Source organism: Galeopterus variegatus, unplaced genomic scaffold (genome assembly GCF_000696425.1).
Source record: "Galeopterus variegatus unplaced genomic scaffold, G_variegatus-3.0.2 Scaffold13, whole genome shotgun sequence".
In the NCBI taxonomy this organism is placed as follows: Eukaryota; Metazoa; Chordata; class Mammalia; order Dermoptera; family Cynocephalidae; genus Galeopterus; species Galeopterus variegatus.
Window position 1 is genome coordinate 765,463 of NW_007726124.1, and position 25,757 is coordinate 791,219.

At 40.7% G+C, this 25,757-nt stretch overlaps 1 protein-coding gene across 1 annotated transcript in view; it reads left to right on the plus strand.

Annotated features, from left to right (window-relative positions):
• Window positions 1-221: 221 nt before the first annotated feature.
• The window catches only part of GCLC (glutamate-cysteine ligase, catalytic subunit), a 47,347-nt gene continuing 21,811 nt past the window's right edge, over window positions 222-25,757 (plus strand). Inside the window, exons 1-3 of the mRNA XM_008592786.1 lie at window positions 222-770; window positions 23,702-23,814; window positions 24,638-24,820. Coding sequence (XP_008591008.1) covers window positions 621-770; window positions 23,702-23,814; window positions 24,638-24,820 — 446 coding nt within the window. The 5' untranslated portion in view covers window positions 222-620. The remainder of the gene's footprint in view (window positions 771-23,701; window positions 23,815-24,637; window positions 24,821-25,757) is intronic.

Here is a 25,757-nt window from a genome sequence, read left to right on the forward strand (position 1 = left end):
TTTTACCCCTTTGACTCCGCCCTAACCACGCCTGCGCACGCCTCCTCAGCGGCCCCCTTAGAATCCCTTCGGACTCTCAGCCACGCTTCCCGTCCTGCACCGCCCCCTTTCCCCGCCCCCGCCCGTAGTCTATAAAATCCGGAGCGAAGGATCGCGCCCGGGAGCGGCGAGCGAGCGGACGCGGGGACTGGGCATGCTCAGCTGAGGCGCAGATTTTGGTCACAAGTAGGAAGAAGCCAGTGCACGACACCGGCAAGGAGAGGTGGGAGCCGCTGCCGCACCGCGGCCGTGGCGTCCTGCCTCCGAGCAGGAGTAGGGCGAGAGCCGGAGTGGGCGAGGGGCAAGGCCTCCGGGCCGAGAGCCGCCCAGCTTGCCCTTCCGTCTGCTGCCTCTGTGTCCGCGCTGTGCGTCGGACCCCCGGTCTGTCACCTGGGCTGCAGGGACCCCTGCGCCCGGGAGCAGAAGCGAACCGGACCCTCCCTCCGCCGACTGCGTCCCGAGGGCGCCTCCCCGGGGTGGAGCAGTCTCCGCTACCGCCTTCTGCGGGCAGCTGAGTGTCCGGCTCGCGCCCGGAGCGAGCGGCCGCGGTCAGCCCCGAGGAGGAGCAGAAGGGGGCGGCCATGGGGTTGCTGTCCCAGGGTTCGCCGCTGAGTTGGGAGGAGACCCAGCGCCACGCAGACCACGTGCGGCGGCACGGGATCCTCCAGTTCCTGCATATATACCACGCCGTCAAGGACCGGCACAAGGACGTGCTCAAGTGGGGAGACGAGGTGAGTGTCCGCGGCCCCCGACCCCGCTGAGCGCCCCTGTCAGACCACCCCGCGCCGCCTTTGTTCGGCCGGGCACGCCCGGCGCCCGGGCCCCGGAGCCCCATCGCACTCTTGAGTCCTGCACTGCACCCCGGGGGTACCCGGCGTCCCCCGCCCCGGCGCGCTGTCCCCGCCCTCGCCCAGCCGGCAGCTAGGGCCATCCGACCGTGGGGGCCCTGCTCCGAGCCTCCTGGCCATACTACTCGTTCATTCATTCATTTGGGTTTTCCCCTTCATTCAGCAAACGCGGATTGGGCCCTGCAGGGCGTGAGCACGAAAAAAGTGTGACTTTCAGTACGGCGAGTACCGCGATCCACCGTCCGGTCTCAGAATTCACTTTTGTGATTGATATGCAAGGGACTAAGTTGTTCGTAGCTAGTAGAAGTCAGGTCTTCAGGATGTTCACTTCTTCCTATCTCATCTAGGTGTCTTTTCGTAAACCTCTTCAACTTCTCCTTCTCACCGCCCCCCGCTCCCCCCGCCAACGTCCCTCCCCCCGCCTGTATAGCTATAAATTTAAACAAATAAGTTACGGCTTAGTTTTTCTTTAATGGGAGGACCTTTCTGATCCTGTTTGATTTTAAATGGGAATGCATAGAGCTTCAAAAAAAGGATTTGTTAGCACCTTTCTAGGGTCTACATCTAGCATCTAAACTTTACAAATGAGTACTTCATGTGTTCTGCCTAAAGATGAAGTGGATTCTCAGTGTTGAACCATTGTTTATTAGAATGCTCTGGAAAGCAGCAATGTTAAAACTGTTAGATTTAGTCTTTTCTGCCAAAACTTTTTATACCCTCCCTTTCCGTTTTTAAAAATCATATGTATATGCAGTACAGATAGTTAAATGACTTCCTGAGAAGTCCATCTGTTTTTTGCATTTTCAGCTTTTGCCTTAAATGGCTTGCCACCTGTGTAAATAGTTCATCTTCTGGCCAGTGTTATCATTCTTGGCCTAAGTGTCCAGGTGCTGCTGCATCAGTGCAGAATATCTCCTTGCAAAAGGTTAGTTTTTTTATTTCTAAAATTGAAAGATAATTCCGCTTCCTACTGCTGAAGGAATTGTGCTGTTTTAAATTAGAAAAGTGTGACAACTAGTAATTCATGTTTCTACAAAAGTGGTTTGTCAAAACTTCTTTGGACAGAAAAGGGGCACAGCATGTATTTGGTGATAATTCTTTTAGTCTCAAGTTCAGTGTTTCTTTACAACATGTGACATTTTATATATTCGTTTGTGTATTGTGTGTCACTCACAGGAAAATGCAAGCCCAGGAAGGGCAGGGACATCGTGCTGCTTCTTCACCTCTGTTTCCCTAGCACTTAGCCTTGTGCCTGGTACAGTAGGCATGAGATGCTTGTGGCATGATAAGTGAACTGACATTTAAGGTTCCCATCTTAAGTAGCCATTCTTGTGCAATTGAAAGTTAAAATTTTGTTTGGGCCTGTTTTGACATTAACTAGGTCTACCTTAAAAAAAAAAAAAAAGAAAGAAAGAAAAGAAAAGCAGTTAATGTCTTTGGTAGTCATTGTCCCAGATAGAACTACAGGGACAGGAGACTTGCAGCACACTTGGAGCTCAATAACTCAATCTAGAGACCTCTCCTCCTTACTGCCCCACCCCTTCCTCCATCCCATTCATCTTTGGCCCATCTGCTGTAATCAGGTGGGACCCTCCAGGAATCCTTTTCCTTACCCTTTTAAAGATTTTTCTCCTGTTGGCAGGAAGAGCATTTTAAGTGCTCTTTAAACTACCTGTTTTAAGTGGCTTTTGTAGTTGTTGAATGAACTGAAGTGAGAACTGAAGAGTAGGGCCTTGCAGTAGTGTGTCTCCACTTTGACAGGCTTTCTTGAAGAGAGGGTTAATAATAGGTTTGCCTCTCCTCCCCATCCCCAAAAATCAAGGGCAGTGGAAAAGAGTGGCAGTAAAGCAAACTTGTACCTCTATAAGAGGAGAAAATTGAGTCCAGCATTTCAGCCAGGTAATAACACTTCTTGGAAAGATCTGTAAGTTGACTGGATAGCACAGCTGTTACATTAAATGTGTTAAAGATGTTCTATGGAAGCTTTCATTCGTGGCTGTTGAGACTGCATCTTCAAGTTTCTTGTTCCAAATATTCTATGTCAAAATGAAATACGAAGCTATAAGTTGATTTTTTTAAAAAACTTGACTTGAAATGCTTCTCCTTACCAGTATTTTAATGTTTATTTTATGATTTATCCTCTGTCTCCCTAGATTTTTTTCTTTTCCACATCTTCCTTTGCTTTTTTACCCCACTAACAAATCATTGTCTTTTGGAGTGGGGAACTTACTGTTTAACAGAAGCCATGAATTAGAAAAGTTATCTTTGGGGGGGAAAAAAAAACACTCGTTGCTCATTTATTATTTTATATTCTGCTTCAATTATGTCTCTGGGTAGAGTGTAGAATTTTCGGGAAGAATACCATTCCTGCCTTCAAGTGTTGACAGCCCAGTTGGAAATAAGCAGGCTGACACGGGGAAGAATTAAGATGTGAAGACTGCCTAAGTCGTTGGGGAAAAAAGAAGCCCCACCCTACTTCTTATTCCTGAAATGATACTTCAGTGTAGCCCTGGTCTCCTACCAGTTGGTCTCTCTTCTACCCTTGGCTCATGGGATGCAGATACTAATTCTTGGTTGGCGGGGAGGGGGGCAGTGTCTCGTGCCTAAGTATTTGCTGATGTGTCTAACTATCCCTTCAGCATCATGTCAAAATAATCACCCTTTTAGGAGGTAGAGCATTTTCTCGAAATCACAGGTCATGATCCATTAGTGGGTCGAGAAATTTAGAAGATTTCAAGCAGGACTTTGTGTGTATATGTGGTAAGAACACTTAATACGAAATCTACCTTAACACTGTAGTGCACACTTAAATTTGTTATTAACTACAGGGACAATGTTGTACATACAGATCTCTAGAACTTGTTCATCTTGTATAATTGAGACTTTATGCTCATTGATTAGCAACTCATTGCCCCTACCCCCAGCCCCGGGCAAATAAATGCCTGTTCTACTCTCTGAGTCTATGAGTTTGACTATTTTAGATACCTCGTGTAAGTTGAATCAAGCAATATTTGTCCTTCCGTGTGTGACTGGTTTATTTTACTTAGCCTGATGTCCTCAAGATTCATCCAAATTGTCACGTATTGCAGGATTTCCTTATTTTTTAAGGCTGAATGATAATATACTGTTTGTACGTATCACATTTTCTTTATCCATTCTTCTGTTGGTGAACATTTAGATTGTTTCCACATCTTGCCTTTTGTGAATACAGCAGCAATGAACACTGGAGTGCTAATACCTCTTTGCCAATCAGGACTTTTTAAAAAATTAAATGGAATAGAATGAAGAATATCAAATATCATACATAGTAAGAATATTTTGTCAAACTTTTGAGTTATTTATTTGAAGGTGTGTGTGAATGGGGGTATGTACTGGGTTGCATACAAATTATTTCTTACTATAGAAGTTTAAAAGCCACAGTCTCAGATTTATTATGGCTTCCTTCATGAGATGAGCCTTTTGGAAAAGAGCAGGAGGGTGGTATGAATCCTTGCACATTGTAGGAACTCTCTATTCCATATACTGAATAGAAGTCTGAAGACTGGGTCAGATAGCAAGTGAGCTCATTTGAATGCAGAAGCCTTGGGAAATAACAGAGAAACAGGATGGGCAGATAAAAGTAGAGAAGGGTGTGGTGGATTTTGTGGTCCCTGGAGATGAAGGATGGCCCAGCCAGATACAAAGTAGTGTTTTCAATGTGATATGTTGGACCATATCAGCAAGATACCAAAATACTGCTTTTCATGGTTTGGTGTTTCATTTACAGGGCCATGGACTTAGATTTAAAAAGAAGAAGAAAAAAAAGGAACCTTAAAACTATAGTTGTAGGTATACTTAGAAGGAGAGCCTGTCACTTTAGAAATTCTTGGCCCTACATACAGGGGCATTGTTTATCTGGTCTCACCAGAGAGAACCCTGGATTTGGGGTTCAACTTGTGTTCTAGTCCAAGGCCTGCCACATTACCTGTGTGATCTAGATCCTGTTTCCTCTTTTGAAAAATTAGAGGATTGGACTCTTTCTCTGATCTCTTCCAGCTTTTACAGTTTAAGTACAGTTTGAATAAGATTTGTGATAACCTATGTATTTCAAACCAGAATATGTTACTCTGAAATTTACCTGGAGGTAATCTTGTAACTGCTGTGCAAAGAGAAGGGTATCACCAATCACTGTGGCAAAATGGATTGTATTATAAAGGCATGTGTATGCTGGCTTTTTAGAACTCAAAAGTATTTTCCTGTGAGAACCTTATGAATAAGTAGATTCCCAGATCAGCCTACAGATGCCTGTTTCACCTTTACCATGACAGGTTCTAACCCTAGCCACCATTTATTATGCTGTTTCTGTGCAGAATAGGAGTTCTAACTCCTAGGTGCCAGAAAAATATCTCATTTGCCTCAAGGTAAGGGGTGAAGGGGAGAGGTAAGATGGAAATCCCTGGGTGCTGTTAAGAATGCAAAAAAAAGTAAGCACTTCTTTCTGCACAGCTCACACATAACTTTTCAGATACATGTTTTGTTTATAACTGAGTGTATGTATATTAAAAGACAGATCTAAGAAATCTGTGATGCAAATAGTAATAAATATGTCTTTTGATTACTCCTAATCACTCCAGTGTTAGCTGCCTGCCAGGCCTTTTCAGCCAGCTAGTGGCAGAGGTAATATCAGAATTGAAATCTGACTCCAGGTCCATTTCTTATATGCATTATACTGGGTTTTGGATTATTTACAATGCATGAGATTTCATCAAATCTTCTTGAAGAGAGTTCAAACTGTACAGGTTGTAGAGGTATCAGAAAACAACACATAAAAGCAAATGTGTAATTTTTCTAGTTTTTTAACCCAGTGCAGTGGCTTTCAAAGGCAAGAAGGTAAATCATTCTGTAGTTAGCAGAAAAGTCTATGTGAACTTTGAGAGGAGAATGCGATATATCTTTAATATTTATGAATGTGTTCTTATTATGGATAATATCAATAAAACCAAGATGGGATTTATTAAGGGCTGGTATATTATTTGAGTTTGAACTTCAAATTTGCCTATGCTAGGTTAAGAATGCTTAAGTGACTGTTTAGAAAATGCATACTCTATTAATGAATAAGCTTATGATCTGAAACAAAAATAATATGGTCCTCAGCTATAAATCTAGAATGGATAAAAACATAGTCAGTTGAGTCTAATTGAAGGTTTTATGTAGCTTCGGACAAATTGCACAGTCTCTCTTTTCGAAGGGGGGCAAGCAGCTGGCTAGTATGGGGATCCAAACCGTTGACCTTGTTGTTTAGTTTCTCTTAACCTCCATTTTGTCATCTATAAAATGGGAACAATAATACTTTCTTTATAGGGTTATTGAGATTAAATAAGATAATGTTAGTGAAATGGTTTGCAAGTGCTTATCCTGATAAGTAAAGACTCATATACACTGGAAATTTAAAAATATCTGGTATATCTCCTTTAAATAGCCATGGTCACTGGGGAATGAGGGATTCCATGTATGTAGGGTTTCTTGAGGTTTTTTTCCAATTAACTGAAATTTGCCCATTCAGATATAACTATATTCCATTAGCTTAGTAATTTTTGATGGTATTTCCAAATTGAATTTCAAAATCTAAATTGCATTTCAAAAATTCATTATTTGACACTGATTTCTTAGAATAAAATATTGAGCACAAATTATTTCTTAATAGGCATTAAATAGGCTTCTTTTTACAGGTCATTATGTGTTCTGTGGCACAAAAAGCAAAGTTGTTGCATCTTTCTATCTCTTCTGATACCGGACATTGATTCAATAGCATTTATTGACATAAGTCTAAAGTACAGTGGTGAAATCAAGTAAAAAAGAGTGACACGTGGTTGGAGACTTCTGGTGGGTTTTTTTGTTGTTTTTTGGGGGGGTTTTCCTTCCAAAATTACCTTTTTTTACTAAGAGGTTCCTTTTAGGTTAGGAAAGCAGATAATTTACCCTATACGTATATTAGGAATTGAAGCTGAGAATTTAAGATTGTCTTAAATGTGAGCTTGACTACTGCTTCTGGTGCCCATCTCATTGCTGCTGTTTTTGTTTGTTCTGTTCTTTTTGTGTTATATAGTTTTGTATGGATTTTCTTTCTAAACCAATTTCATTGAGTTATAATTTACTTGCAAAAATAAGGTGCACCCATTTTAAGTGTACAATTCAACATCTTTTAACAAGTATGTACAGCCAGGCATCTGCCACCACAGTCAAAATATAACGTGTGTGTGTGTGTGTGTGTGTGTGTGTGTGTGTGTGCGCGTGCATGCGTGTGTGTGTGTGTGTGCGTGTGTGTGTGTGTGTGTGTGTAACATTTCTATCACCCTTCCAGAAGTTCTCTAGTGCCCTTTGCAGATGTGTGCCTGCATGTGTGCTTGAGAGAAACACAGCACTTAGGTGATTCCGATTCTTTCAGGCACCACCTTTGAGAAACTCCCTTAAAGAATGTGTGGTCATTAATTAGATGAAGAGGAGAAGAGAAAACTTTCTAGGTACAAGAACGATAGAACAAAGGAAAGGTGAGAAATACCATTGGATGACATGTGAAGGTTATGTGCACTTTGGTGTTGTAAGTGCAGTGAATAAATAGATATGGCCAGTTTGTAGAGGGCTTTGTATAGTTCTGGATAAGTAGAGATATCTCTGTACTTCAAAAACATAGGAAAAGTGGAATGGGAAGAAAAGGTTTATGGACTTATGAATCGTTACTGTGACTCCACCATTTCCCTGTTGATTTCTTTCACGTGAGGACCCTACTGTCTAGAAGTAGTATTAGCAAATGCACTCATTGGTAGTCTACGTGTAGCTCCATTTTGAAGCATAAAGCTAGGTTAAGTTCAATAAGACCCCGTATCTTGAGAATAGACGTCACAATATTAATTGAGTCTCTAACATCAGAATTTGTGTTTCTGAACATTTTCACATACTCAAGGCATCTGCATGTATTGTTAAAGTGAGAAAACTGTATATGCGGTGTTACTGATGTTGCTGGTATTATTGGATGAACCATATCCTAATGAGCTTGCTAATTGGTCTTCTCTGTTTGTACATTCATGATATAACCAAGTTTTGTTTTAACATTTTGATAGATTTATTGAGGTATAATTAACACAATAAACTGCACATATTTAAAATATCCAATTTGAGAAGTTTTGATATATGTATATGCCTGTGAAACCACCACTACAGTCAAGATAATGAACATATCTATCTTCTCCAAAAATGTCCTGTGCCCTTTTGTAATTCCTCCCTCACCCCACCCCCAGGCAACCACCGATCTGCTTTCTGTCACCATAGCTTAGTTTGCATTTCCTATATTTTTATATCTAGGAAATCACACAGCATGTACTTTTTTGGTCTGGCTTTTTAAACTCCGGATAAATATTTTGAGATTCATCCATGTTGCTGCCTATGTCAGTAGTCAGTTCATTCCTTTTAATTGCTGAGTAACATTCCGTTCTGTGGATATTCCACAGTTTGTTTATCCATTCACCATTTTTGCTGTATCCAATTTTTTGCTATTACAAATACAAGTTCTATGAACATTAATGTACAAGTCTTTGTATGGACTTACTGCTTTCATTTATTTTGATTATTACCTAGGGATGGTGTGTTTTAACTCTTTAAGGAAACTACCAACCTTTTCCAAAGTGGTTGTACCATTTTGCATTTTCACCAACATGGTATGCCAGTTGCAGGGTATGCCAATTCCAGTTCATCCACATCCTTGCCAGACTGTTCTTTAATTCTAGCCATTCTAGTAGGTACGTGGTGGTATTTCATTGTATTTTTAATTTACATTTCCCTAAAGACCAATGATGTTGGGTATCTTTTCATGTGCTTATTTGCCATCTGTATATCTTTTTTGTGAAGTGTTAAAATCTCTTGTCTATTGTTTTTGTTTTCAAACTATTGAGTTTTGAGAGTTCTCTGTGTATTCTGGATCTAAGTCTTACCAGCTTATGCTTTACAAATATTTTCTCCCAGTCTGTTTTCATTCTTTTAACAGTGTCTTTTGAAGAACAGAAGTTGTTAATTTTGATAAAAATCCAGTTTGTTCATTTGTCCTTTTATGGATCATGCTTTTTGATGTGATATTTAAATCTTTGCCAAATCCAAGGTCACAAATGTTTTCTCTTGTGTTTTCTTATAGAAGTTTTATAACTTTAGGTTTTGCATTTAGGTTTGTGATCCATTTTGAGTTATATATTTTTTTGTATATGTTTCAAGGTATATATTAAGGGTTTTTAGTTTTTGTTTTTTCCATATTGTGTTAGCACCATTTGTTGAAAAGACTGTCCATGCTGCATTGCCTTAGCACTTTTGTCTAACATAAATTGTCTATATATGTGGTTTTATTTCTGGGCTCTATGTACTATTGCATTGATCTGTTTGTCTATCTTTATGCCAATAGTACACTTCCACATAAACTTTAGAACCAGATTGGCTATTCTACCAAAAACAAACCCCATTGGGATTTTGATTGGTATTGCATTGACTTTGTAGATCAATTTGGGGATAATTGACATTGTGACAATATTGAGTCTTCCTGTACATGAACAAGTATGTCTCCACTTATTTACATCTTCTTTAATTTCTCTCAGCAGTGTTTTGTAGTTTTCAGTGCACAGGTCTTTCATATCTTTTTTTGTCAGACCACCCCTGAGTGTTTCATGTTTCAATTCTATTTTAAATAGTATTATTTTAGAAATTTTATTTTCTGATTGTTCATTGCTAGTATATAGAAATAAAATTGATTTTGTATATTTATCTTTTATCCTGTATCTTGTCTAAACTCACTTTTTGAACATATGTGATTTAGTTCTTACCACTGTTTTAATGTCCTTGGCTGCTAATTCCATCATCTTTGCCATTTCCAGTTAGGTTTAGTTGATTGATTGATCTCTTAATTCAGGGTATGTTTCCCTGATTCTTTGAATGCTTGTAATCTTTGGTTGGATGCTAGACATTGTGAATTTTACCTTGTTGGGTGCTTGATATTTATGTATTTTCTATAAGCATTCTTAATCTCTGTTCTGGAATATATTTAGAAATAGTTTGATCCTTTCAAGTGTTGCTTTTACAATTTATTAGGCAGATCCTGAGAAGACTCAGTTTAAGGCTAATTATTCCTTTCTACTGAGGCATGATGTTCATGAGGACTCTACCCTTGGATTATGAGTTACTCCGTCTGGCTCATGGGAACACACCCTGTCCCAGCTTTGGATACCTCATGTGCATGTGTTGATTTGATTTACCACTGAATCCTTGAAGGAGGGCCCTCTGCAGATCTCTGGTGTTTTCTGTAGAGATCTCTTCTTTCCAGTACTCTGTCCTGTGAACTCTAATTGACTTGGTTTCACCAGCCCTTCAGCTCCATCTCTTCAATTCAGGGAGTCTGAAGGGCTCTGCTTCACCTCCCTGCCCATGATCTAGAGCCTCTCTACAGGCAGTATGTTGGGGCAATTATAGGGCCCATGTAATTTTTTCCCGTATCTCAGGAATCTCTGCCCTTGGTTATCTGATTTCCAGTGTCTTGAAAAGTATTCTACCATATATTTTCTCTCTTACTCTTTTTTTGTTTGCTTGTTTCAGGTAGGAGGGTAAGTTTGGTCCCTGTTACTCCATCTCAACCTGACTAGAAGTGGAATTCTTTTTCACTTTTTCTATTATTATTTTAGCTCTGTTCTCCTCTATCTATAAACTTTGTCCAGATGCTCGCTATCCTTATGGTTAGAAGATAGCTGCCAGCAACAGAGATTTAGTCAAGTTTTTAAAGTTAGGATTTTCTTTGCTCTTATGTTATAATTATCATTCATTATCACTGTTGTCATTTTGTGACTAGGTATTGGTAAAAAACAGTTATTTTCAAAGTTTGCATACATTTCATGAATGGGCTTTAGTGAGTAAGAATCCCGGCAGGGATAGTTCCTAGGGGAACTGGTTTGAATGTTTCAGCTTAAACCCTTAGTTTAAAGAGTTCAGCAGCACTCGTGCAGTAGAAATACCAAGTGAACAATGAGAAGGGAGCTGGAGTAACATCTGAGCTGGCCATGTGGGCTTTGGCAGCCACAAGCCTCAAGGACGGGGTTAAAAACTAAGGTGAGGGGCAGGATAACCCAGAGAGAGGAAACATTGGCTGTGCCTCAGAACCCCAGCAAATACACTCTAAAGGGACAGCAATGTGGCGTGGATCTTGAGAAGGGACAGTGTGGGAGGTGGTAGGATTGCTGTGGGTGAGAAGGGTTTTGGCAGGCTGTTGGGAGGTGTAGAAGGACGAGAACCAAAAGGAAGCCACTGGATTTGCCAGTTGGGCAGACACTAGGGGCTCTGGTGACAGCATATCTCAAACATATGAAGCACTTGGGAAAAGAGCAAAAATTGGTTTCTGGCCAAAATAAAACTCACAAAGCCCATGCAAGTCTTTACAGCTCATCTGGTCCTTAAAGTCTTGATTATAATTTTTAGAAGGAAACAAACAGACTCAAACTGGGAAAGCATACAAGTTTGAGTTACTTAGGTAGTATCATTGTGACTACTAAGTTATCACTGTTGTGTAGTGAAACAGTGTGATGGATCAAGCGTGTTGGAGTGATGGCCCTGAATTTCCACTTCATGGTTATGTTTTCGTTAAAAAAAAAAAAAAAGCCTGGGCCGGCCCGGGAAGCGCGGCGGCGCTCCCGCCCGAGGGTTCGGATCCCACATGCAGACCGGTTCCCGCTCACTGGCTGAGCGAGGCGCGGGAGCAACACCGAGGGTTGCGGTCCCATTGCCGGTCCCCGGTCCGGTACGGGGGCAACACTGAGGGTTGCGATCCGTTGCCGGACACGGAAAAAAGACAAAAGACAAAAAAAAAAAAAAAGCCTGGGCCGGCCCGGGAAGCGCGGCGGCGCTCCCGCCCGAGGGTTCGGATCCCACATGCAGACCGGTTCCCGCTCACTGGCTGAGCGAGGCGCGGGAGCAACACCGAGGGTTGCGGTCCCATTGCCGGTCCCCGGTCCGGTACGGGGGCAACACTGAGGGTTGCGATCCGTTGCCGGACACGGAAAAAAGACAAAAGACAAAAAAAAAAAAAAAAGCCTACCTCCACATTACCATGGTTGTGTTTCTCAGACATTGTTTGAAAGGATGGGAAAGCAAGTTATAAGCCTCAGACCTCAGCCAAAAGATTGTTCATTTTATAAAGATTATTCATCTGCTTTCTCAGGTCAGGATGAACTACAAGAAACTGATTAAGGCAGAAATGAGAGGGACCATTCTAGAGAGCAGCACCAAAAAGCAGGTCCAGAGGCGGCGGCTGATGTACCTCCAGGGGCTGTGATCTGCTATAACTCTAGTTAAAACAGTGAAATTGCTAATGAAGTCTGAAGCCCTAAAAAAACCCAAAGTATGTTCATCTTTATAGGTACCCAAAAAACTTGGGTATCTAGATTAGTATATCCTCAGAGTTTATATGGCTAAAGTTCTACTCTGTTGGATGCTCTTGAGAGAACTTTCTGTATTAGGGTTTTGTATCTGTTATGATCAGTATTTAGTAGTTGAACTTATTTCCACAATGAGACTATAGAAGAACCCCCAAAACAAATGTTCCTGGTTACATAAATGCTCATACAGGCTCACTGTCGTCCTTGTCCCCCCCCCACCTTGATTTTTTTTTTTAATCCTTTGAATTCACTTAACTCCTTTCTTTTGGAACTGGATGTTGATTTAGAAGAATTAAAACAAAACCCTAAGGTGAGAGACCCCAAGGCCCTTTTCCAGGAAATTAAGAATCTGAGCTGCAATTCTGCACCATTTGGATTAACCACAAGGGGTCATGGGCTGGGGTGCCCAGAGCTTCACAGAGATGGTAAAGGTCTTGAAGTACCTGTAAAAGCTGGCTGGCACTTCTCTGAAGTGTTTCAAAGAGTTAGGGATTATAGCAATGATCTTAAACACTAGAAAGTTAACATTTTCTAAAAAAAAAAAAAATCTTTATAAAGTTTATTCTCGAAGAACAGTAAGCTTCAGATGAACCTAAAGAGGGTATTTGGGTGTGCTTCCTTCATTTTCCTCTCTAAATGTTCACATTTACCCAAACGAGGTGCTTAGAAGCAATGTTATTCTCTAACACCCATCTCAGCAATCCTGCCTGCGCTAAGCACGGTAATGCTCTGGCATGCCATTGCTGCATTGTGTTGTGTCTAGGGGTTATAATCTGTTGGCTCCACTACTCAAATAGTGAAAACTTGTAAGTAAACAAAAGTCCTCTGAGCACAAAGTTCGTGCACTTTACTCCTAGAAGCACATGTCAAGCCCTTCCCCAGAGATCACTCTGTCCACAGCTCCTGCAAGCTTGGACATCTGCTTTTTCAGGTCAGGATGAACTACAAGAAACCAATTAAGACAGAAATGAGAGGGACCATTCTAAAGAGCAGCAGCAAAAAGGAGGTCCAGAGGCAGCAGCTGATGTGCCTCCAGGGGCTGTGATCTGTTATAACTCTAGTTAAAACAGTGAAATTGCTAATGAAGTCTGAAGCCCTAAGAAAAAACAAAAGTGTGTTTAATATTCTGTTGATAACAAGAGAATGCAGTCAATTTTAGAAAGATTTCCACTCATATGTACATAAAAATTTTTTAGGACAGCATATGCTCTAAAGGGGTAAGCTTTGGGTATCAAGACTTGAGTAATGTTCTGTATTTAAGAGTGAAAGGAAAACAGATGGTCATATACTATGTAGGGTTTCTGAAAGAGTTTAATTACAGAAATTGTTTAGAATGGTAAGGGACATTGTTTTTACTTTATTTTACAGATGGTGATACTAAGGCCCAGACGAAAATACATACTGAGTAGCTATGATTAGCAAAAATTAAGACAGCTCTGGGCAGGGTCACCACCTTGCACAACTCCAGGAGATACTAGTGTGGGTGGCGCCTTTGGGGGATGGGATGGGAAGATAGATGTCACAGTGTTGTGGGGTCAGCAAAGGTCTGTCTAAAGAGATAGTATTTGACTTCAGATGCACGGGAGCTAGCTCTCTGAAGAGCTGAGGTACAGTCTTTCAGGCAGAGGGAACAGAATTGTTTCAAAAGTCCTGAAGTATGGTGTTGGAGAAACAGAAAAAGGCTAGTGTAGCTGCACCATGGTGGGTATGGGGGTCAAAATGAAGGAGGCTGAAAAGATGACCCAGTGCTTCTTGGGGGAGGGGTATTGGGTTTTTTGCTGAGTGTGAGCCACTTAAGAGTTTCAGGGAGGGAAGTGACTTCATCTGCTTGATGAAGGAAGGCCCCTGGGTCTGCCTGCTTGCAGAGTTAGGCAGTATTCCATACCAGCAGCTTTCACTTTCACCAAGACCAGTGCACCTAAAACAAATGCCACCTGAAACAATATTTTTATGAAATAGAACTTCCCTTTCCATGAGTGACATATTCTGTTTCAATTCTACTCTTAAACTTTTTTTTTTTTTTTTTTTAAGTAGTGTTGATCACAGCCCTCCGTGGCCCACTCTGGGGTTATAACGAGCATTTTAAGAACACTTAAAATATGCTATTCTGCCTCAATCAGTGTATCACGGCCCTAGAGCCAGACAATAATAACCAAAAATATTTCAGTGGTACTGTGTATTTAACCCTGTTGTAGGCACTGTTCATGCATTGTTTTATGTAATCCTCGCCAGTGGGCCTGTGAGGTAGATGTTACCTTCATTTTACTAGAGAAAAAACTGAAGCACTAAGAAGTTACAAAGATCGAAGCAGATTGACTCCAAAGCCTGCACTCTTACCTGCTCCTCCACATACAGCTGCCCAAATAGGCAGGAGGGAAAGAGTTCTGTGACAGTTTTAAAAGGACCAGAAACGAGATTAAGGGTAGAAAGGAAAAGAATAGAGGAAGGGATTGTAGTAATTCAGGAAGACTGTTTTTTTTTTCCTTTTTAATGAAAATGTGGATATGTCTTAGAGCCATAGATGCAGGCTTAAGCATTTTTTGTTGCCAGATGGCCAGTAATTCTCTTCTAGTGAAATGCCAGCACCCTTTCAAAATGACACTATTGAATATGCTTGGTAAATTTCTCGGTCCACAGGACAAATGCTAACAAGTTTAGTAATGTGACCACAGCCTTCCCAGCTAATCTTCCGCTGGCAAGCGAGCCCCGTGAAAAAGCAGATGTAGGACGAGCGCTTTATATGAAAATCTGGCTGACCTCACTTGATAGTTATGCAGCCTGTGCGGACCTCTTCCCAGGGCAGCAGGTACCAGGCCAGAATCAGAGCCTCAACTCAGGAGCTTTGACTTACCTCTTTGAGATTTTCATCATCCTTTAACATGAATTTCAAATCTGGCAGGGAAGGAATTTTTATGAATAAGAGTAAGTCTTCCAAGTCCCGTCTTAAGCAGGTTGAAATTACTGTTGAGATCTGCTGTGACATCCAGGTACAATTCCTGAATGGGAGCACTGATGCTGCCCTTTATGAGATGTGTTTATGAAGGAGTATCTACACTCAAATTCTTAGGATGATAGAGTGGCATTAAACTAGGGTCTTGAAGCACTGTCATCCTGTCACTGGGGTCATAGATGGGCCTCTCTGAACACAGCAGTCACTTTGGAGGTAGAATTCCTCTGTTTTAGCATTGGCTCTCACTTAGTCTCTTTAGAAAGCACTCTTTTTTCCCTTCTTTGCTAGGTTGGTTAGTCTAACACCAGTTCCCAGGAACTTACAATCCTAAATTTCTCATAGGCAGTCACTGAGTATAGGAAAACCTGATTCATAGACATACCTTAGAAGGGAATATGCTCACTTTCTTGCTTGCTCAGCCCTGGAAGTACATCAGGCACTGAGCTGGGCACCACCCAAGGGCACGGGAGGCGGTTCTCTCTAGCAACAGTCATGCCCCTTGCTAAAGCCCTGAACTCTGCTGTAGGAGCCATTACAGAGATTTCTCGTAGTCCATATCCACTATGGTGCCCCAGCTCCCCTTCAGCTCTGGCTGCTGCAGGGCAGTTGATCCAAAGAAGCCTCTATCTGAGGACCAGGGTATCCTCTTTCTTGTCAGCCACATGGTGACAAGGACTGGCAGTGGTATGTGTTCTCAGGAAAGAGGCAAGGAATTCACTTGTCTTTAGAAACCAGAAACTGTCCTACTAAAGTGCAGTTGTTTGGGGTAAATAAGACTTATTTATACCTGCAATATTGTTTCTTTAAGAGGAAGTGTCTTCTGGTTTAGGTTTCTAAATTGCAGACTGCCTGTGTCACATTGGTGGCCACAACAGACAACACGATTGGTAACTTGATGTGCTATCTTTTCTGAGGTTAATTTGTACATGAAGACTGGTTAGGCTTTCCTAGATTTGGCTCAGAAACAAGGTAAGAGTGCCTTAGTAGTCTTTATAACTGTCAAAAAATTAAAACTGACATGTGCCTGAAGTGTGGTAGTATGATTTTTTTTTTTAAAAAAACCAGCTAATGTAGATTCAGAAGCCCAGAAAAATAAATGATTCTTACCATCTCTAGGGCTCAAAAGAGCACATCTACGTTCAAGGATTCCCTTTATGCCAACAGTAATGAATTAGGGTATCGAGGTAAAATTAATTCCGGGTTGTGATTTCTCTTAGGTTTTGGTCCAGTGCTGTCCAATACAATTTTATGCAATAATAGAAATGTTCTACTCTGCACTATCCAGTAGGGACTAGGGAACTGAATTTTTAATTTAATTTAATTTAATTTTAAATCTAAGTAGCCACAGATGTCTAGTGGTTATGTAATGGACAGCACAATTTTTTTCTTTCCTTTAGTGAAGGGTGTCATTTTCCCCCTTTATGAAATTCTCCACGATTTTCCCTGCAACTCCCATTTTCTTTCTTTCTTTTAAAGTCTTGAAATTTTTCACTTGGGCCTCATATCACTAATTCATGCATGTGAAGAATGCTTCCTTATGTGGGCCAAGATAATGATTCAAGGAAGTTACTCTACCTAATCATAGAGGAAATTCATTATTTTTTTTTTGCGGTGTTAACAATGAATATTAATTGGGATTAATGCATTATAAAAAGCAACTTCTCTGTAAGCTAAAGTCCTAGTCTAGGATACCAACAGAAGGTCAGGTCAGGGTGAGGCCACGTTTATTTTGGTTTCTAAAAATGTAAACTTCCCCTAGAGTGTATCATATATAATTCTGTGGTATGAACTGACATTTCAAATTAGGAGGGCCCTAAGTGAATCACTGTGTAGTATATGCACGTATTGAAACAACACACTGTACCTGCAAATAAGTAAATAAAATTTTTTGAATAAAAAGGAAAAAAAAAAAACAGTGAGGGGGAAAAGCCTATTTTCTCAATATATATGAAGTGCTAGGAGAATTTGATATAACTTTAGACTAAACTACTCTAAGCATTTTTTCCCTAAGAGACAGGGCAGTTAAATATAACATATCAGTGGTCACCAGATTAAAATATTGCCATATACAAGTGTACAAAATATCACTACACAGAAGCGTGCATGTTACAGTTTCTACTTCACACTTATCCCCCAGAAATGCTCAAACATTACCATGTAAAACAGTGGTTTTGATATTTGTGATGTCATCATTAGACATGTCTTAACGGGAGTACACCTTAAACCAATTTCTGAGCCATAGCAAACTTCATTACATCTATACAAGTATTAAAATTTCTTATTCTTATTTTCCATGATCTTCAACACAGCTGCTCTTTTGGTCTTGTCATTCAGGTCTTCCCTATGTAACTATTCTGTGGTCAGCACCTCTTTGGGCACCCCAAGTCTGAGTATTGTGCTAGATTTAGAAATGGATGCCATCCAGCTCAGTGGCTGAGAGTGTATAAAAAATATTGGTTGTTAATATTTCACTTTGTGAGGAAACAGTCTTCTGAACAGAAGACGCGGTCTTTAACTTTAAAACATCTTATACTCTAGAGGGGGACATTGAGGCATGATCTCAGGGTTAGGGGGGTTAGAACCAGATTATCCACATCTCTGATAGGCCAGACAGTTGATTATGCCTCAGTCCAATGGTACAGCTCCCAAGGGAAGGGTAGGCAGGGCATCCGTGAGAGATTGTGTTTATGTTGAAGGATCCAGAGACCCTCACCTTTGCCTGAGCAGTCCCCATACCAGGAACCAGGAACTTAAATTTAAATGGTGCTCCCTTTGGGAAGTCTTCTGATCTCCTAGCCTGGATTAGACCCTGCTATTACATACACACAGCTCCATTGGGTCAATTTGAGCGCTCACCCAGATAATCTAACTATATCATGTTATTGGCTGTCACTCCAGCTACAGTATAAGCTTGAGAACAGGAACCACATCTGCCTGACTCTTCAAGGTATTCCCAGCACCTGCTCAGCACAGGGCTTTGTTAAATGAATGATAGGATAAAGAAGGTGGTGTTGCTGGGGTGTTGGGGTGCAAGACTATGTGATTTTGGCACTGGTTAGTCATCAACTCTAAGTAGAGCCTTAACCCTCCAAATGGCTGTGGGCTTGTTTAGCAGTTAGTGTAAGGAGAAAACTGGGTCTCTGAGAAACAGCAGGTGGTTCTAGCAAACGAGTCAGAACTACTGCTTGGACCAGTGGAAGAGAGACAACAGTGGAATGGAGGAGCTGGCCGTGAACCCCCAGTTTCAGTAGGGTAGACCCTGCCCTGCACACAGACTCTTCCTGGGCTAAGTGATGTCTTGCCTTCCTTGACCTGACCACCTGGATACGGACCCTTCCCAGGAAGTAAGGAAGGGAGAGTCTTTATCCTGCGTGGGAGGAAAGTAGGACCTCACAACTCCTTGTACCTCAAGGACATGGTGACATGTGCCTGACTTCTAGAGAGAGGGAACCTGGTGGGTTTTAAACTTTTGACAGGGGAGATTCCTTAGTTCTACTTTACACAGAAACTGAGAAAGGAACTTTCTCAAAGTATAATTTCCCCAAATGGGGAACTGCCTATACCTGCTGAGTCTCACAGAACTAGATTGTTTCCTAATTAAACAGCTTTCACCTCTAGGGAGTAGAAATTAAAATTATTTCATAAAATGTCTAGCCATTCCTCATATTCTAAGCTTCCTGAAACTCTTATCCCCAAGTTAGAGTATCAAAATGTTTAAAACAAAGAAAAGGAAAATTTTTATTCCACCGTAATGGTAAAAGCCATTTAAAGACTTTAAAGTAAATCCTAAAAATTTGAATATTAACTGTTAAACTTTTCAATGCCACAGGTATTTTACTGTCTGCTCTATATTCAGCATTGTATTAAATACAGATGGCCCTCCAGATGTGTGGGTTGTGCATCCTTGGATTCAGCCAACTGCAGATGGAAACTTTTTTAAAATTACATCTGTACTGAACATGTACTACAGTGGATTGAATGTCCCCCTCAAATTCAGTGAAGTTAAAATGTGTCCCCCAGAGTTCCAGGTATTGAAAACTTGACCCCCACTGTGACACCGTTGAGAGAGTGGGAAATCTTACTGTGAGGATTGAAAGGTTTGGGGCCTTGAAGAGGTGATTAGATTGTAGGACCACTGCCGTAGAGAATGGATTAATAATGGAGGTCAGGAGCATGGTTCTGAGGGCTTTAAAAGGAGAGCATGTGAAAGTCTCTCTTGCTCTGCTCCGCTATTTTCTGCCATATGACACCCCTGCATTGCTGTAAAGCCACCACCAAAGAAGACCCTCAACAGATATGTTCCCTGGACTTTGGACTTCCCAGCCTCTGAAACTTTAAGCAATAAATTTCATTTTCTTATAAATCACCCAGTTCCAGGTAATTTTGTTATAAGCAACAGAACTAATACACGTACAGACTTTTCTTTTCTTGTCATTATTCCCTAAACAATGCAGCATAATAACTTTTTGCATAGTATTTACATTGTATTAGGTAATTGTGATATTGTGAAATAAATATTTTTGTCTTCCATCCCTGTCTCCTGGCATTCAACTCCTAAAATCCTTGGAATCTCCAAAGTGATGACTGTCTTTTGTATGCTAATGAGTTGACTGGTGGCTGGCAGCCCCTTGATGGCTTCTGGGTGGGTGCTGGTCACAGGAAAGACTAAGGCTGGAATAGAGGGTTGGGACTTTCAGCCCCACCCTCCAACCTCTGGGAGAAGAGAGGGGCTGAAGCTTAAGATGACCACCAGTGACCATTGATTTAATCAATCATGCCTACTAATGGAGCCTCCATAAAAACCCAAAGGACAGGGTTTAGAGAGCTCTCAGTGAACTCTTGGGGGCTTGTACACCCACATGCATGGAAGGTGGCACACCCCAATTCCACGACACAGGAACAGAAGCTCTTGTGCTCACGACCTTTCCAGACCTCACCCTGTGTATCTGTATGTGTTTGTAGCCTTTAACACATACTTTATAATAAATGGGTAAACGTTAAGTAGGTGTTTCCCCGACTTCTGTGAGCCACTCTAGTAAATTAGTCAAACCTAACTGGGGGGTTGTGAGAACCCCAACTTGAAGACAGTTGGTTAGAAGTTTTAAAGGCCTGGCCTTGCATCTGGTGTCTGAAGTGGGGGCAGTCTTGTGGGACTGAGCCCTCAACCTGTGGGATCTGACTCTGTCTCCATGTAGTTAGTGTCAGAATTGAATAGGATGACACACACTGCACTATTGATTGCTTGCTTCCTGGTGGGTAAAGATCCACACACATTTGGTCACAGAAGTCTTCTGTGTTGATTGTTGCTGAGTAAGAGTACAGGAAAAAACACTTTGGTTTGTTTATTCCTATACACGTATATGTAATCTAGAGACAACTTAAAGTACATAGGAGGATGGGCATAGGTTATATGCAGTTACTGCACCATTTTGTATCAGGGACTTAAGCACCCACCAAGTTTTGTATCTGTGGGAGATTCTGGAACCAATTCCCTATGGATACCAAGGAACAACTGTACTTACATCACCCTCGATTAAGATTCTTTATTTTTATCGACCAAATTTCAGATGAACAAAAAGCATCTCACCCTTGATCAAGCCCACATTAAATGACTTGAGCATGATTGTCTCTGGGTTCCTGTATACTCCATACCACATGAAGCAAAGTTCATAACAGTCTTATATGTGTCTTTGTCTTTGATTCAATGGTTCAGCAATATTAGTGACTTTAATGGGATAAAAGTTAGCCTTTTAGCAATAGAAATCTAAGGGATTTTGATTTTCATTTGTAGCAAAAGTAATGTACATTTAAAATATGAGTATCTTACAAAGTGGTCAGGTATTTTTATTGGGACTCTTCTCCTCCATTTAAAAGGATAGCCGGTAGGTGCCAAGTAACAGATTCCCTAAATCACATCTAGGGAGTTGTGACCGGTGTACTGTGGAAAATAGAGCACAATGAGATCGTGGAATGATTATTTTTCAATTAAGGAGAGTTTGGTTTGTTAACATTTTAGATGTCATCCATTTGGCTGATATTTAAAACCCAAAATGAGTTTGAGCTTTTTGTACTTTTGCCTACTCATCTTTTAAATATATGGGAAAAGAGTGGTTTTTGAAAACTAAGGATTTCAATTTTTTTGTAAACTAGGAGACTGACAAAAGTTATTGTAATTTAGTTTATATAAATGCTACAGAAGTTCTTGCTCAGTTTGATAGTGCAGTGCAGACTCAGTAAGCTAGGAAGTATCTCTTCCTCTTTCTTTTAGGAAGCATGTTATTTGGTTAAAAAGATGGCAGATGATGCCAGACAGATGTGTTGGAGCCAGTGAGTGAAGGAGGAAGTGTGGTCCTGGACGAGGAAGATTCCTTCTAGCTGGAAGAGTTAGGAATGCTGTATAGAGCAGGTGGACTCCATCTTGGGCCTAAGAGAGAGGCAGATTGATCTGTACAAATACATGACTGTAACTACTAGTTACATCTCAGCTTCTGTGATATAATGTCATGCCAGCATCATAATAAAACTGAGGCAAAATTAATAGAGATTATTTTAGCCTGTGTTATAACTTTTCCCTGCCTCATATAGCTTACCAACAATTTTATAAAAAGTTTGTCACTTGCCAAACCAGACTGGCATCCTCTGTAGTCCTAGCAGTAAGGTGTGCTAGGCCTTGGGGCCAGGAAGGCAAGGCTGGGTTCAAATCCCTGCCTGACACTTGTGGCCTTGGATAGCTCACTTAGCCTCTCCAAGCCTCTTTGCCCACCTATAAAATGGGCAGTTATGTCTACTTTTGTATTTTTGAAGATTAGGATCCATATGTGAAAGCATACCCTTTCTCATTGTGCTCATCTGAAGATAAACTTGTTTCTCATACTTAATGATCTTTTCATATATTCACCCTGAGACAGTTTGCTGTTCTATCAGGTTTTGGCTGTTCAGAGTCATAGATCCATAGATGCTGTCTGTACTTGATGTTGGGAGATGTTCCAAATTTTCAGTCAGTTGACACTGAGTGATTTTACAGGTACAGATCTCACATTTCTGGCTCACATTCCTAAATCAAGCAGTCTTACTGTTTCTTGAACTAAAAATTCTGATAGGAACCTAAACTAATCAGTAAGACAACTAATAAAAGTTAATTGAAAGTTTATTTTTTGTTGTTTAAACCTGCCGGGCTATTTCCTATGGTTACTGATATTTTTTTCCTCTTTATAATTGTATTTCTTAGGTAAAGGGCAAAACAATCTCTTAAACATTTCCATTTCTGTGATGGGATGGCTGACTTCAGTGCCTTCCAAGACCAGACCAACAGCCCAAGCCCAGCTCCACAGATACAGGCCTAGTGCTGGGCTTCTGGGTGTTTGTTTTTAAGGCTGAGAATCTGGATTCACTTGTGAAACATCAGAGAGATAGTGGATATATCGTTGCCTGCATTTTTGGGGTTTTGTTTTTTAATACTAAAGCCAAATCAAATACATCTATGGACTGGTTTGCCTTGTTGGACATCAGTTTGCCATTGCTTCTCCATAGTGACTATCTTGATGTTTGTGCAAAGGGTACTTTCCAGTATTTACCTGAATAATCAAATTCCATACCTTTTCACGTACATGTGGATTATGTGTTTTATTTCAATCATAGATAGTGATTTAAAACTTGCACTATTAACACCAACTATCATGATTTAAACATGCAATTTCAGGGAAATCTTAAGCAGGTTCTAATTGTACTCTGTCCAGAAAGTCCTACTTTGGTATTTAACTCATGGTTTTTATCAGTGAGTTATAAATACACCAGTGTGCCCTGCATTGTAAATTTTATGTGGTTTTAGAGTGGAGAAATTGTCTTAAATTATTTGTAATAAACTGAAACTCAATTGTTGAAACCTCCAAAATAACGTCTCCACATCATTGCATTTATGATTATGGTTTAACTCTCCAAAAGCAGGACTTATAGTGGGATTGTTAAAGAATCTGCCAGTAAATAAGTATAATATACCTTAACTGAAATGTCCAGATGAACACTTTCTTAAACTTCTAGTAAGTCAGTTGAGGAAATAAGTTTTAAAATGCAACTACTTCTTTACAACCACAATTTACAGAATCTTATCTTTGAAACACATCTGTTTTGAAGTACCATTTGTCAAAATGGGCATCTGGACCTTTCTATAGGATATTAAGTAGAACTGGAGAAAGAAGGAATTGAACAATAGTGTCTTGTCCTCAACAATGCTGCTGTTGGCTTACCATCTTCTACAGGTTTTCATATTATGCAAACAAACACTTACTGTATGCTATAGTGTAAGCAAATGTGACTGCCTCGAGTTACTGGGGATCCTTTCCAACCCTCACATTTCCCTGCCTTTTTCTTCTAAAGGTCACACTGAGCACAAGTCTGGAAGAATGTTAAATCTTTCTCACCTTTATTTTCAATAGGTGGAATACATGTTGGTATCTTTTGATCATGAAAAGAAAAAAGTTCAATTGGTCCTGTCTGGAGAGGAAGTTCTTGAAACTCTACAAGAGAAGGGGGAAAGGACAAATCCAAAGTAAGCTGATGTACTGAAGCCTTGACTTCATGTTTCTGAAACTCTTTAGAATATAGAATCTTTTCTCAGATTTGTAGGAGGCAGGATAGCATAGCAGTTAACAGTACAGCCTCTGGTTCCAGGTTGGCTGGGTTTCAGATCCCAGTTCCTCTACTCAGTAGCTGAGTATCCTTGGGCAGGTGACTTAATCTCCTGTGCCTCAGTTTCCACATCTGTAAAGTAGAGATAACAATACCTACCTCTAGAGTGTTGGGGATTAAATATATTAATAAAGTAAAGCATTTAGTACAGTAAACTAAATATAATGTCTGTTAACTATTAAACTTTTTTTTAAACATACATTGCCAAAGCATAGTTGGAATCACAAACCATGGTGCAAGATAAAACTTGTGGATGGGTTTTGTTTGGCTGTCTTGGTGTTTTAAAAATATGTCTCTATTTAAGTAGACAGAGGGAAAGGGCTCTTCAGTTTATTTTCCATTCACTAGTTTTTGGGAAGCTGCATTTGAGATTGGTCTCTAGCATTGAACTGAAAGAGCCCTTTAGGCCTCACCTCCTTTCCTGCAAAGTGGACTAGCTTGTCCTGGACAGTGAGTGCCCTGTGTGCATTTTCAGTTATTTATAAATATTTTGGATCCAATACTTCTTAACCTTACATAGTTGAAGAGCTATGGAAAAGTAACACTTGGGAATTGTAAAGGAGTTCTTAGCTTCACTTATACCTTCCAGTTTCTAAATTTTTTAAGCAAGTTTTAAAATATGTAAAAATTGAGTAAAGTGTAGCAAAAGGATAGGACAGAACTAAATTGTTTCTCTTCTGTAGCCATCCTACCCTGTGGAGACCAGAGTATGGGAGTTACATGATTGAAGGGACACCTGGACAGCCCTACGGAGGAACAATGTCCGAGTTCAACACAGTTGAGGACAACATGAGAAAACGCCGGAAGGAGGCTACCTCTATATTAGAAGAAAATCAGGCTCTTTGCACAATAACTTCATTTCCCAGGTTAGTTCCTATATAACATGCCCCAGCAGATGTATCAGAGCTGTAATTTATAAAGATAGTATGTCATAGCCTGGCATTTCACCCTACAATTCTCATACTTTACAGACAGCTCATACTTAATATGCTGCATTTGATAGATTCCATAACGTTAGAACTGCAGGCAAAAATTGCCTGCCAGCTGCCCTGGGTAGATGGTGGCCACCCAGAGCACTGTGATAAGAGCACTCATGTGGGTTCAGTGGGAAAGACCATGGTGGCTGTGATGATTGATTAGCAATGTGGCGATGTCCACCCCAGGCAAGGGTGGAGGGAGCAGCACGTCTGCCAAGCATTTCTGACCCCATAAGGAGTAGCAGTCTCCTGATGCCCATCAAGTGCTCTTCTCACTTGACTGTAATGGTTGCTCCCTCATGAACCTTCACAAAGGAGCATTTGCCAACTAGTGTGCTGTGGTATTGTTGGCAGGTCAGAGGGTCACCGGTGTACCCAGTTCATGTTAACTACAAACAAGATGAGTCATCAGGTCATATTTGGATAATATGCTGAAAAAGACAAGTTAGGGTTTGTCATCAAATCTAGTTATGACCAAAAGTACATAAAAGTAAATATAAATAATGAAATTATGTTCTTAGCTTAGAATAAGGTACATAAATATTGTACATATTATATATAGGACCTCTATGTAGGGATGCAGTTCTGCCAAATCATAAGTCTGACTTATGCTAACACCAAGGTCCAGGGTTTGATCCCTGTACCTGCCAGCTGCCAAAAAAAAAAAAAAAGTCTGCTTGATAAGTCTGATTTATCAAGGCTAAGTATTTGTCAGATTGTGACATATGCTTACTTCCTCAGAGTTCATAAGAGCTTTGCGGGTTGGTATCCACGGCCTAGAATACTTTGAGCTATTTTTATACCTCCCCCCCCCCCCCCTGTTCCC